The sequence below is a fragment of the Macaca mulatta genome, chromosome 19 (assembly GCF_049350105.2).
Source record: "Macaca mulatta isolate MMU2019108-1 chromosome 19, T2T-MMU8v2.0, whole genome shotgun sequence".
Taxonomy (NCBI): Eukaryota; Metazoa; Chordata; class Mammalia; order Primates; family Cercopithecidae; genus Macaca; species Macaca mulatta.
In genome coordinates, this window is record NC_133424.1 from 20,402,201 (window position 1) to 20,415,626 (window position 13,426).

Consider the following 13,426-nt stretch of genomic DNA (forward strand, 5'->3'; position numbering starts at 1 on the left):
ACAGAAAATTTTATTCTATTCATATTTACTTTTTTGTGACTTATGGAATAACTACTGGATCTTCAGGAATAGAAAACAAGTTGCTAATCAGAATGTCTCTGCCAGCACTGGTTTTAATACAACAGTTAAAAACTAAGACTCTAAAATACATACTTTATTTTTCCCATTTATTTGCTTTTGGGTTTCAGGAAATTGTGAGCACCAGCTCTAGAAACTTACTAGGATTTATCAGCCAAAACTCTGATCTCTTTTAATCAGTTCTGTGAGGCAAGACTCCAAGGTAGGGTCAGAACTCAATAAAGGCTCCAAAAAGGGTGTCTCTGCGGCTGGTCGCAGTGGCTCACGCCTGTAATCCCAGCACTTTGGGAGGCCAAGGCAGGCAGATCATGAGGTCAGGAGATCGAGACCATTCTGGCTAACACGGTGAAACCCTGTCTCTACTAAAAATACAAAAAAATTATCTGGGCGTGGTGGTGGACGCCTGTAGTCCCAGCTACTCGGGAGGCTGAGGCAGGAGAATGGCGTGAATCCAGGAGGCAGAGCTTGCAGTGAGCCGAGATCGCTCTACTGCACTCCAGCCTGGGTGACAGACTCCGTCTCAAAAAAAAAAAAAAAAAAGGGGGGGGGGGAATCCGAACAGATCTGGGGCAGGGTGAGGACGCTATATAGAATTCTGTTCTCTATGCCACTGGGGTACTTCCAGTTTTGTTTTTTCTAAGCTTACCTAAAAGAAACTTAAATCCAGAGCTTCTGCAATTTTAATCCTTTCTAGCCACTGCCCTGTCAACTTTATACTATATACTAATATGCAATTTAAACAAAACAAATCCCTTCACGTCTTCTAGGGTAATTTTGTTTTTTGTTTTGTTTTGAGATGCAGTCTCACTCTGTCGTCTAGGCTGGAGTACACTGGTGCAATCTCGGCTCACTGCAACCTCTGCCTCCCAGGTTCCAGTGATTCTTCTGCCTCAGCCTCCCAATTAGCTAGAACTACAGGTGCATGCCACCATGCCTGGCTAATTTTTGTATTATTAGTAGAGATGGCGTTTTACCATATTGGCCAGGCTGGTCTCAAACTCCTGACCTCATGATTCGCCTGCCTCGGCCTCTCATGTGCTGGGATTACAGGCATGAGCCACCGTGCTCGGCCCTTCTAGAGCAATTTTATTAGAAAATAAATACGTATACTTAACAAGGAAAAATAAATAGAAATTCTACTGCTGGGTGTGGTGGCTAACGCACGTAATCCCAGCACTTTGGGAGGCCAAGGCAGGTGGATCGCGAGATCCGGAGTTCAAGACCAGCCTGACCAAGATGGTGAAATCCCATCTCTACTAAAAATACAAAAATTAGCCAGATGTGATGGCAGGCACCTGTAATCCCAGCTACTCAGGAGGCAGAGGCAGTAGGATAACTTGAACCAGGGTGGCAGAGGTTGCAGTGAGCTGAGATCACGCTACTGTACTCCCGCTCAAAAATAAAAAGAAAAGAAATTATAGTAACAGTTCTTCTGTTCATAAATATGCCCTCAGATGTAGACCTCAGAAGTCACAACGATATAAAAAAAGTGACCTAAATAAAGCCCAAGATTTTGGACACATGTATTTGTTGTACCAACCATATGGTGCACAATTCAATTATTTATCCAGTTGCTAGTCTAAACTAAAAGTTTCTGGATTGTAGGAACCATGACTGCTTTATGTTTTTTTTTTTAATGGCCATATGAAATGGAAGCTACTAGTTTATCTATTTGGGTCTCCAGATCTCATCCTTGTTTATTATCCAAGTACCAGGAAATTGGAGAAACTCTCATCTAGGTATCAACCAAAGACACCTCTTGTATGAGGGGATGAACAAACACAGATGACTCATTTCTCTTACACTGAGACAGAAGCAGAATTAACCATTCTTGTCAGCCTGACATAATTCTGTACAGGACATCTCAAATGCCTCAAAAATGCCTCAAAGACACCTAGGTGATTTTGAGGGAATTCCCAGTGACCCTGGGCCAATGGCCCAATGATAAGCCAGGCTGGAGAGACTCAGACTGATTCTAAATAGAAAGTGGAACAGCCCTGGTGGAGCTCCAGAACCTGGATCACCCGTTCTGATTTACTAGCTCTTGGGTAAGAGAAATAACAAAAATACTCTACTCCAGTATCACATTTTACAGGTAAATTTAGTTGCGGTTGTGGTCATGGCTCTGGATACTTTGTGGCCTTGATCTCTCACTACACATTCTGCCATCAGATTCTATTTCCTCCTGGAGCCTCTCACATAACTGTAGCAGGTCAATGAAGAAGATGTGAAAAATCTCAAATAGCCACACTCCCAAATGGGGGCTATAAGATGTCTATGTTGACATCTCACAATGCAGAAAAAGCCTTTTGTTAGTTGCCTGTACATTCTCTATCCAAAGTCTGGCCCTTTTTTTGTAAATCCCAGGCAGAGGTCAGACCTTATCTGCAGATTCTAGGTAGGAGCAACTTGGCTCTGTATCCTTTGGTGTTACAGCAAGTGGAGTACAATTAAAGGAGAGATGTTAAGAAAAAGCTCAGATTAGATATGAGATTGATCAAGTCAGCCAGAAAATATTCCCTTAAAAGCAATTTCTCTCTAAACACCCAAAGTACACAGCTACTCTCAGCATGAAAAACATGAGCATTATGAAGAAAGGGGGCAGATTTTCAGAAGAATTTTTATAAAGTTTCTTTTCCATCTCTGCTGCTCTCTCATCTCCTAGCCATTGAATGGGGGTTCTATATTTAAATACATCTGACAACTTCCAACAACACTTTTTGATGAAGAAATAGAATCTGACTGTGTTCATATAATGGAATATATTAGAGCTTGCAACATAGCTAACTGAAGAGCTATGTTGGTCGTGTTTGGGTGGCCACATCACCTGTCTTTATTTGTCCTGTAATAGCAGAATTCCAATTTAGTGAAATAAAAGATACTAACATTGTGTTTACTCATAATTATCCCTATTGAATAAAGTAATAAACATGTCAGACTAATATCTACTACAACAATTTGGTAAATTTTCTTTGGATATTAGATATAAATAATTATCAATAATTTTAATAAAGTAGTCATAATGTACGTAGCATTTTTAAAAATTGCAACTATACTGCAGTTAAAACGCTTTAAATAACAATATTAAAATAACCATCTAAGTGATTCATTCAAAGTAATTATTGTGGCTTTATATTCATACTATTGTAGAAAATACTGTTTATGGCTCACCCCTATAATCCCAGCACTTTGGGAGGCTGAGGTGGGTAGATCACCTGAGGTCAGGAGTTCAAGATCAAGGTGGGCAACATGGTGAGACCCCATTCCTACTAAAAAATACAAAAACTTACCCAGGCATGGTGGTGCACGCTTGTAATCCCAGTCACTCGGGATTCTGAGGCAGGAGAATTGCTTGAACTCGGGAGGCAGCGGTTGCAGTGAGCTGAGATCATATCGCTGCACTCCAGCCTGGGCAACAGAGAGAGACTCTGTCTCAAAAAAAATGAAAATACTGTTTAATTTATATGAATGCAGGTTGTCTACAAACACTACACATAACTATGCTAACTGTTCTGAAGTAGTAAATAGAACGCAAGGTACAACTACAGACTCCACTGTTCAGTTTATACACTGAACTGTTCTTGCTTTTGCAGTATAAGTACTTTAGCCTGCAAATATTAGATAATTTCCTTGGCTAATCAGGTTTCTGTCAAAGAAACTTAGTATCTTTTAGTCTTTATCATTATGTATTGCTAAATTTAATTTTATCTTTGTGCTAAGCTTCTGTGTGCTCTTAAAATAAGCTTTTATCTAAACAAATCTGTGTATACTTTTAAGGACTAAAAATGCAAAAAATAAACTTTTCAGAAGCAAAAAGAAAGCAAAAAATCTGAAGTACTAGCTAAAGATAATCTGGAGTCAGAAAAAATGACAAAAGGTTTATTTAGCTGTTAATATTATTTACATATATTTCCAAAAAAAGCAGAGAAAAATATTTACATATAATCTAAATCCCTTAAGAGAGAATAGCAAAAAATTTTTTGGAACTTTTTAAAGAGTTTTTGAACCCTTGGACATCTGAATTTTGCACACTGTATGCACTTGAAAGAATGTTTATGGGAGAAAAAGCAGAAGAAAGATGTTATAAAAAATGAATGAGTGCACAAGACCAATGCAACAGAATACAGAGCCCAAAATAGACACTCTCTATAACCGTCAGATTTTTGACAAATCTGACAATAAGAATGTGGGAAGAATTCTCTGTTTAATAAATGGTGCTGGAATAACTATCTAGCACTATGTAGAAGACAGAAACTGGACCCCTTTATTACACCATATACAAAAATCAAGATAAAGACTTAAGTGTAAAACTTAAAATTACAAGAAGTCCTGCAAGATAACCTAAAAGATACCATTCTTGACACAGAAACTGGCAAAGACTTCATGAGGAAGCTACCAAAAGCAATTGCAACAAAAGCAAAAATTGACAAATGGACCTATTTAAACTAAAGAGCTTCTTCACAGCAAAGGAAACTATCAACAGAGTAAACAGACAACCTACAGAAGAAAAGAAAATATTTGCAAACTTTGCCTCTGACAGAGGTCTAATATTCAGAATTTATTAGAAACTTTAAAAAGTTTACAAGAAAAAAACCTCATTAAAAAGTAGGCAAAAAACATGAACAGATACTTTTCAAAAGAAGATATACATGTGGCTAACAAGCATATAAAAAAAACTGCTCATCACTAATCATTAGATAAATTAAAAGAGAAACCACAATGAGATCTCACATTACACCAGTCAGAATGGCTATTCTTAAAAAGTCAAAAAATAACAGATGCTGGCAAGGTTGCAGAGAAAAGGGAATGCTTATACTCTGCTGTTGGAAGTGTAAATTAGTTTAACAACTGTAAAAAGCAGTGTGGCAATTCTTCACAGAACTAGAAACAATTATCATTTGACCCAGGAACCTCATAATTGGGTATATACCCAAAGAAATATAAATTATATTATAAAGACACATCCACATGCATGATCATTGCAGCACTATTCACATAACAAAGACATGCACAGGCCATAAATGCCTATCAATGGTAGACTGGATAAAGAAAATATGGTATGGTCAGATGCGGTGGCTCATGCCTGTAATCCCAGCACTTTGGGAGGACGAGGCAAGTACACTGCCTGAGCTTAGAAGTTTGAGACGTGCGTGGACAACATGGCAAAATCTTGTCTCCACAGAAAATACAAACAGAAAAATTGGCCAGGTGTGGTAATGCCCGCGTGTAGTCCCAGTTACTTGGGAGGATGAGGTAGGAGAGAATTGCTTGAGCCTGGGAAGTTGAGGCTAAAGTAAGCCAATATCACACCACAGCACTCTAGCCTGGGCAATAAGTGAGACCCTGTCTCCAAAAATAAAATAAAATAAAAGATTTAGTAAAAACAAAATATGGTACATCATGGAGTACTCTGTGACCATTAAAAAAAAAGATCATGTCCTTTGCAATAACACTGATGAAGCTGGAGACCATTATTCTTAGAAAACAAATGCAGAGGCTGGGTGTGATGGCTCATGCCTGTAATCCCAGCACTTGGGAGGCCAAGGGGGATCGATCACCTGAGGTGCGGAGTTTGAGATCAGCCTGACCAACATGGAGAAACCCCGTCTCTACTAAAAATACAAAATTAGCCAGGGGTGGTGGCACACGCCTGTAATCCCAGCTACTCAGGAGGCTGAGGCAGGAGAACTGCTTGAACCTGGGAGGCGGAGGTTGTGGTGAGCCAAGATCACACCATTGCACTCTAGCCTGGGCAACAAGAGCAAAACTCCGTCTCAAAATAATCATAATGCAGAAACAGAAAACCAAATGCATGTTATCATTTATACGTAAGAGCTAAATAACAACAACACATGAACACAAAGAGGAGAACAACAGACACTGAGGCCTAGTTGAAGGTGGAGGGTGAGAGGACTAAGAGGATCAGAAAACAGACCTGTTTGGTACTATGGGTAGTATCTCAGTGACCAAATTTGCACGCCAAACCCCCATGACATAATCTTAGCTTTTTAACAAACACACGTGTACCCCAAACCAAAAATAAAAGCTAAAAGAAAAAAAAAAATCCCTGGGTGGGAGAGAGTGCAATGTAGGTGAAAGGACTGATTTTTGGTACAGACAGTGGTTCCAGTGGGGCTGTACTCTGACTTCTGTGTGCATGCAGGCAGGTGAGATTATGAATAGCTGGTCCAAAATGCTAGGATAGTGGAGAAAACAGGTTGCTGCTGCGGATTCAGTGTCTGTCAGTGGGAATATGCTAGGAGACTTGTAGAGCCTTGTGGATTCTTGGCAAGAAACACTAGGATCAAAAATGCCATTGTGAAGTTCCTGAGAGTGGTGCCAAGTCTTGGCAGGGGTGTGGACACGTCAATGTCTAGTGTGTGTGTGTGTGTGTGTGTGTGTGTGTGTGAGTGGGTGGGAATCCTGTCGGTGGCAGCTGTGGGAAAAGGGAGTCTGTCACAGAGCTCCTTTCCTCTATATTTTCAATCATTTGTCACCCTGAGAGAAGACCTGGAATCACAGGACAATGGGCAGTGTGACAGCCTGCATACAACAGAGCATAGCCTCCCATTCCCAATCTCCCAAAGTTTTATTCCAGGTCAGGCCTCTGTTATATCTTTTTTCTGGCACCACATCTGTAGAGTTTGCTGAACATCAAACAATTCTCCAAGACTAATTTATTGTCTCACATTTGAATTCTGACACCACCCACAGTCAGCACAGACCCTGATTCAGGACTCCGTCCCACAACATTGTCCTCATGGCAGATGCCAGTCACAAACCCCAAGGGCCCATCTATGCTTCTGAGCTACTGTGTAAAACCTGGGGACTCCCATAACCTCCCTGCAGTTCAATAATTTGGTACAGTAAGCTACTCACAGAACTCATCAAAACACTGTAGTTACCTTTACTGGTTTAATATATAAGATGCAGCCATGGAAAAGCCAAATGGAAGAAATGCATAAACAAAGAAAAAGAGATGGGGAAAGATGAAACACATAGATAATCCTGGAAAATATTTGTGATTAATAAAATTCTTCATCCTTTATGTGCTCCAGGAACAGTTTATGGAAAGAAACACCCTTCCCATTATGAGTTAGATGGTGCTCTCTTTTCTTACCTGTCACACAGCCAGACACACACTCTGCACATTTTTTTCTCATTAAAAAAATCAGCTGAATTTGTTTTCAGTGGTCATAATGAAATATTTCTTTTCTTTGCTTTTTTTTTTTTTTCCAAGCTGGATTCTCACTCTGTCGCCTAGGCTGGAGTGCAGTGGCGCTATCCCGGCTCACTGCAACCGCTGTCTCCCAGGTTCAAGCAATTCTCCTCCCTCAGCTTCCCGAGTCACTGGGATTACAGGTGCCTACCACCACACCCGGCTCAATTTTTGTTTTTCTTGGTGGTTTTTTTGAGATGGAGTTTCGTTCCTGTTGCCCAGGCTGTAGTACAATGGCGTGATGTTGGCTCACCACAATCTCCACTTCCCGGGTTAAAGCAATTCTCCTGCCTCAGCCTCCCGAGTAGCTGGGATTACAGGCATATGCCACCACACCTGGCTAATTTTTGTATTTTTAGTGGAGACAGGGTTTCACAATGTTGAGCAGGCTGGTCTCGAACTCCTGACCTCAAGTGATCAATCCCCCTCGGCTTCCCAAAGTGCTGGGGTTACAGGCATGAGCCACTGCACCTGGCTAAGGTGCTCGCATTTTACACCTCCATAAGAAAAGCAAATATGTCTACTTCTTTCAGACAATATATTATTATTTATATTTTATTATATTAAAAATAATGTAGTAAAAAATTAGTCATATGGGAACACTTCTAGAAGTACCACGTTTCATCACATATAATTTAGCATTAAACTCAGAAATCAAGACAACAGGATACAGAACTGAGATATTCACTGTCACAAATTTACCCAGCAAAAGGAGGTACTGTGGTCTGACGAATCTATATAACTCATCAATTATCTACCAGATTTTCCTGTGGAAACATTTTCATTGTCTACAGCCAAAATGGAAGAGAGATTTTCCCTACTTTTTTCCCTTGGTAGCTAGCATTCTTAAAGCTACGGCTTAGAATTCTGTTTGAAATCACAGCTATAAAAAACACACCTGAGAAAATTCCTAAACTCACTCTGGGAAAGAAAAAGATAAATGAGAATTATTAACAAATATATGATTAAATACTAATATTTTGAAACTCATCTCTTTTATGTCCTTCGTAAATATTTTGTTACCTTTCAAGCCCTACTAATAAAATGCAAATTACAGTTAAAAAATTGATGCAGCTGGGTGCAGTGGCTCACGCCTGTAATCCCAGCACTTTGGGAAGCCAAGGCAGGTGGATCGCTTAAGATCAGAAGTTTGAAATCCGCCGGTTCAGGTGCAGTGGTGGGCACCTGTAGTCCTAGCTACTCGGGAGGCCGAGGCATGAGGATCACCTGAACCCAGGAGCCAGAGGTTGCAGTTAGCTGAGATCGAGCCACTGCATTCCAGCCCGTGCAACAGAGACTGTTTCAAAACAAAACCAACAACAAAAACACTTGAAGTTAAAATAAGTGAACAAATCTTTTCAAGCTAGAGATCCTATCACCCACCCCATCCTGTTCAGTTACATGCTCAATAACTACCCTCCCAGGAGACACTGCGCTATGCCCCAGTGAGTGCCCCATGTGCATTTTACTTTCTTTTTTACGCCATCTCACTGGGGTCAGTTTTTTTGTCTTTTGAAGTGTTTTTTCACAAATTTTTCACTACTTTTCTGCTGCCCAAGCAAGAGAATCCAGGGGGCAGAAATTATTTGTTTTCCCCTCAATACCAGCATCTGATTGGCTGACCAGCAATGTTGTCTCCAAGAAATGGAAGCTAGGTTGAGTGAAGACAATCTTCATGTCGCAAGGGGTTAGCTTTTCAAAAAAAAAAAAAAAAAAGTGCACCAGGATCTGTCTTTCAACCCCAAGGCTGCCACCTGCTCCCTTCAGAGGCTACACTCTATACTTCAGGTGGTCCTATGGCATAAAATGACCCAAGAGCTAACATTCACTAGACACTCTAGCAGACATAGCCATGGTGGGTATCTTGGTTTATCCCCAGAAAGTTCTAAAACCCAAGACCACTGAAGGTTGGCTGAGGACACATCATCCTATTAAGTTTCCAGAGGGTAACCTTGACCAAAAAACATTCGGTAAGTTCTCTGGAAAAATAAAAGACAAAGAGGCACAGATAGTTTTTACAATACAGTATCAGGGAATTATTCTTTGCTTTCTTCTCATGGGAAATATTTACAAACAAAAAACATATTTTCAATAGCGTTATGCAATGCTTTTTAAAAAATGACTATTGGCCAGGCGCGGTGGCTCACGCCTGTAATCCCAGCACTTTGGGAGGCTGAGATGGGCGGATCACGAGGTCAAGAGATAGAGACCATCCTGACAAACAAAGTGAAACCCTATCTCTTCTAAAAATACAAAAATTATCTGGGCGTGGTGGCACGCGCGTATACTCCCAGCTACTCAGGAGGCTGAGGCAGAGGAATTGCTTGAACCCAAGAGGCAGAGGTTGCAGGGAGATCGCCCCACTGCACTCCAGCACGGCGACAGAGCAAGACTCCGTCTCAAAAAAAAAAAAAAAAAGATTAATTGAGGAACATGAGGTACACTTGAGGCCCTGCTTGGGACACATGTGAAAAATGCCAGAGAAAATCAGTCCCCTGTGGGGTGTGAAAATAATTAAGTGGCAGGCAATTAGAGTGAGGAAGCTCTAGTACCCAGATTCCTACCTCTAAGAAAAAAAATCAAAACTCAAGTGCATTTTTTGGTAAATTACTACATTCGGGGAAAAAAAATTCAGGCTTAAGCAACTATAAACTGCCAATTAAACTCTGATTACATAACCAAGAAATTTCCACCTCGATTGTACAAATTTAAAAACTACCTAACTAGGCTGGGCACGGTGGCTCACACCGGTAATCCCTGCACTTTGGGAGGCCGAGGCGGGTGGCTCACGAGGTTAGGAGATCGAGACCATCCTGGCTAACACGGTGAAACACGTCTCAACTAAAAATACAAAAAATTAGCCTGGCGGTGGCAGGCGCCTGTAGTCCCAGCTACTTGGGAGGCTGAGGCTGGAGAATGGCGTGAACCCAGGAGGCAGAGCTTGCAGTAAGCTGAGATCCAGCGACTGCACTCAAACCTGGGCGACAGAGCGAGATTCAAAAAATAAATAAATAAATAATAAACATAAAAAAGTAAAAACTACGTAAGTATACCTAACCAATTATTGAATTTGGTTTTCTTCATCATGCACCTTATAAATGTCTTTCCTTCAAGCCCCTCCCATGGACCACAAACCACAAACTGTAGCTGGGTGCTCTACAATTCTTGAATCACTCTTTTTTTTTTTTTTTTTGAGACGGAGTCTCGCTCTGTAGACCAGGCTGGAGTGCAGTGGCCGGATCTCAGCTCACTGCAAGCTCCGCCTCCCGGGTTCACGCCATTCTCCGGCCTCAGTCTCCCGAGTAGCTGGGACTACAGGCGCTGCCACCTCGCCCGGCTATTTTTTTGTATTTCTTAGTAGAGACGGGGTTTCACCGTGTTAGCCAGGATGGTCTCGATCTCCTGACCTCGTGATCCGCCCATCTCGGCCTCCCAAAGTGCTGGGATTACAGGCTTGAGCCACCGCGCCCGGCCTTGAATCACTCTTTGATTAAATTATTTGATATTTTTGCGATGACTCCTCGCTTTTTTTTTTTTTTTTTTTTTTTTTTTTTTTTTAAGGCAGAAACTAGCTCTGTCGCCCAGGCTGGAGTGCAGCGGCCGATCTCAGCTCATGGCAACCTCCGCCTCCTGGGTTCAACTGATTTTCTCACCTCCGTCTCCAAAGTAGCTGGGACTACAGGCGTTTGCCATCACACCCAGCTAACTTTTGTATTTTTAGTAGACATGGGGTTTCCCCATTTTGGCCATGCTTGTCTTGAACTCCTTACCTCAACTGATCCGCTCGCCTCGGCCTCCCAACGTGCTGGGATCACAGGCGTGACCCACTGAAAGGAATAAGGCACATTTCTCATGTATCTCCCAACTCCCTGAGCCCAGCACCAGCCCAGCACAAACACATTCCTCATATATCTCCCAACTCCCTGAGCCCAGCACGAGCCCAGCACAAACACATTCCTCATATATCTCCCAACTCCCTGAGCCCCGCAGGAGCCCAGCACAAACACATTCCTCATACATCTCCCAACTCCCTGAGCCCAGCACAAACACAACCCACCATATATTTCTCAACTTCCTGAGCCCAGCACAAACACATTCCTCCATATTTCTTTCAAACTTCAGAAAAACACCACCTGGGAAATCTCCGATAAAGACACAGCGGGAACCAATAAAAAAAAATGCTAAATGTAGGCCGGGCGCGGTGGCTCAAGCCTGTAATCCCAGCACTTTGGGAGGCCGAGACGGGCGGATCACGAGGTCAGGAGATCGAGACCATCCTGGCTAACACGGTGAAACCCCGTCTTTACTAAAAAAATACAAAAAACTAGCCGGGCGCGGTGGCGGGCGCCTGTAGTCCCAGCTACTCGGGAGGCTGAGGCAGGAGAATGGCGTGAACCCAGGAGGCGGAGCTTGCAGTGAGCTGAGATCCGGCCACTGCACTCCAGCCTGGGCGGCAGAGCGAGACTCCGTCTCAAAAAAAACAACAACAACAACAAAAAATGCTAAATGTATAATATTAACCAATTGTAATGCTATAACTGAGAGAATTACCTTGTTCCCCTGTAACTTTACATATCCTGTTTACATCGGGCTATAAAAAGCAAGCACTCGCATTGTTCCCGGCCCTCTTGTAGGCTGTGGAATGGAGGGACCAAGTTCGAACTTGTAGTAAAAGATCCTTGCCGCTTGGCTTTGACTCTGGACTCTGGCGGTCTTCTTTGGGGAACAAACGGTCTGGGTATACCACCACCACTCCCGGCCCCATAAATTTTTAATAGGAGAAAAGAGAAACTGTGAACCCCACGAACCAAAGCTCTTCCCATTCATGAACCCGTACCCCGAGTCAGGATTCTCCCCTGACGACCCTCCCGTGGTCCCTAAACAATCTGGGAAAGACCTGTTGGTGCAGAGCTGCCCGGAGAGGGCTCCAGGCCAGGGCACAGTCACTGAGCAAGGAAAAGACAGGACGCCCCGGGGCCCCGCTGTCAACGCAGCCGCCATCTTACGGCTCAGGCGGAACTGGGCAACCAGAACTTGGAGCGCAGACTGCGGAGCTAACTGCCGGGAGGCCTAAATTCTGCCACAGCCACTTCCTCCCCACTTCCAACCAGTCCCTCCCTGTCTCTCGGGATGTCGAACCGGCACTCACCATTTCTACGCTTCCAGGGGGTCCCAGCGTCTTAGCGGTGGCTCTCCCAATACCTGCAGGTCACAGGGCCACAGAGGCTGGACCTCTAAGAGCAGACGCCACAGAGCAAGACCACACCTGAAGCTCTGACGGCCGAGAGACAATGGGCACGCCAAGGCCGGAAGCCGGAAGCAGTCTTGTTCGCTCCAGCTGCCTACCTGACTGGACGATTTGCAGCCCAGCGTCCCTGATTGGATAATGCTTAAGGCCCCGCCCCTCAGGTCCTAAGTGACAGAAGACGTGATCAGATGCTGGACTGAGTGAAGAGTAACAGTGTAAGCCTGCAGCCTTTTCTTTTTTTCCTTTCATTTATTTATTTTTTTGAGACGGAGTTTCACTCTTGTTTCCCAGGCTGGATTGCAATGGCGTGATCTTGACTCAATGCAACCTCCACCTCCTGGGTTGAGCGAATTCTCCTGCCTCAGCCTCCCGCCTATCTGAGATTACAGACGCCCCCTACCATGCCCGGCTAATTTTTTTTCTAGTTTTAATAGAGACGGGGTTTCACCATATTGGCCAGGCTGGTCTCAAACTTCTGTCCTCAAGTTATCCGCCTGCCAAGGCCTCCCAAAGTGCTCGGTTTACAAACGTGAGCCGCCGCACCCGGCCGGCTGCAGCCTTTTCAAACAGGACTTCCTCCCTGAGCTGAGCCAGACCCACCCAGAGCATGGGAAAATTCTCTTTTTTACTCTCTCTCTTTTTGAATGTATTCAAAAGGTGAACAGAAGTATTCTGCTGTCGTATTAATAATACATAAAATTTTTGTTCAAGAGAAAATCAACTTTTACTTTGGTAACAGTGTGTAGCTAATTTTAATAAAACTTTACAAATAAATCAAATTTGTCATTTTTGAACACCAGATTTACATATATATTTTGTAATTTTTTTTTTTTTTTTTTTTTTTTTTGAGACGGAGTCTCGCTCTGTAGCCCAGGCTGGAG

At 42.9% G+C, this 13,426-nt stretch overlaps 1 protein-coding gene and 1 long non-coding RNA gene across 2 annotated transcripts in view; both read right to left on the reverse strand.

Moving 5' to 3' along the window:
* LOC100427976 (uncharacterized) overlaps nt 1-12,596 on the reverse strand; it is a 29,796-nt gene extending 17,200 nt beyond the window's left edge. Inside the window, 2 exon segments of the mRNA XM_077978558.1 lie at nt 11,068-11,124; nt 12,447-12,596. Coding sequence (XP_077834684.1) covers nt 11,068-11,124; nt 12,447-12,449 — 60 coding nt within the window. The 5' untranslated portion in view covers nt 12,450-12,596.
* Nucleotides 851-1,576, reverse strand: LOC144336903 (uncharacterized). The gene is made up of 2 exons (XR_013409325.1): nt 1,461-1,576; nt 851-935 (listed from the first exon to the last, which is right to left on the reverse strand). It is a non-coding gene; the product is annotated as an uncharacterized LOC144336903 (long non-coding RNA).
* Nucleotides 12,597-13,426: the final 830 nt, after the last annotated feature.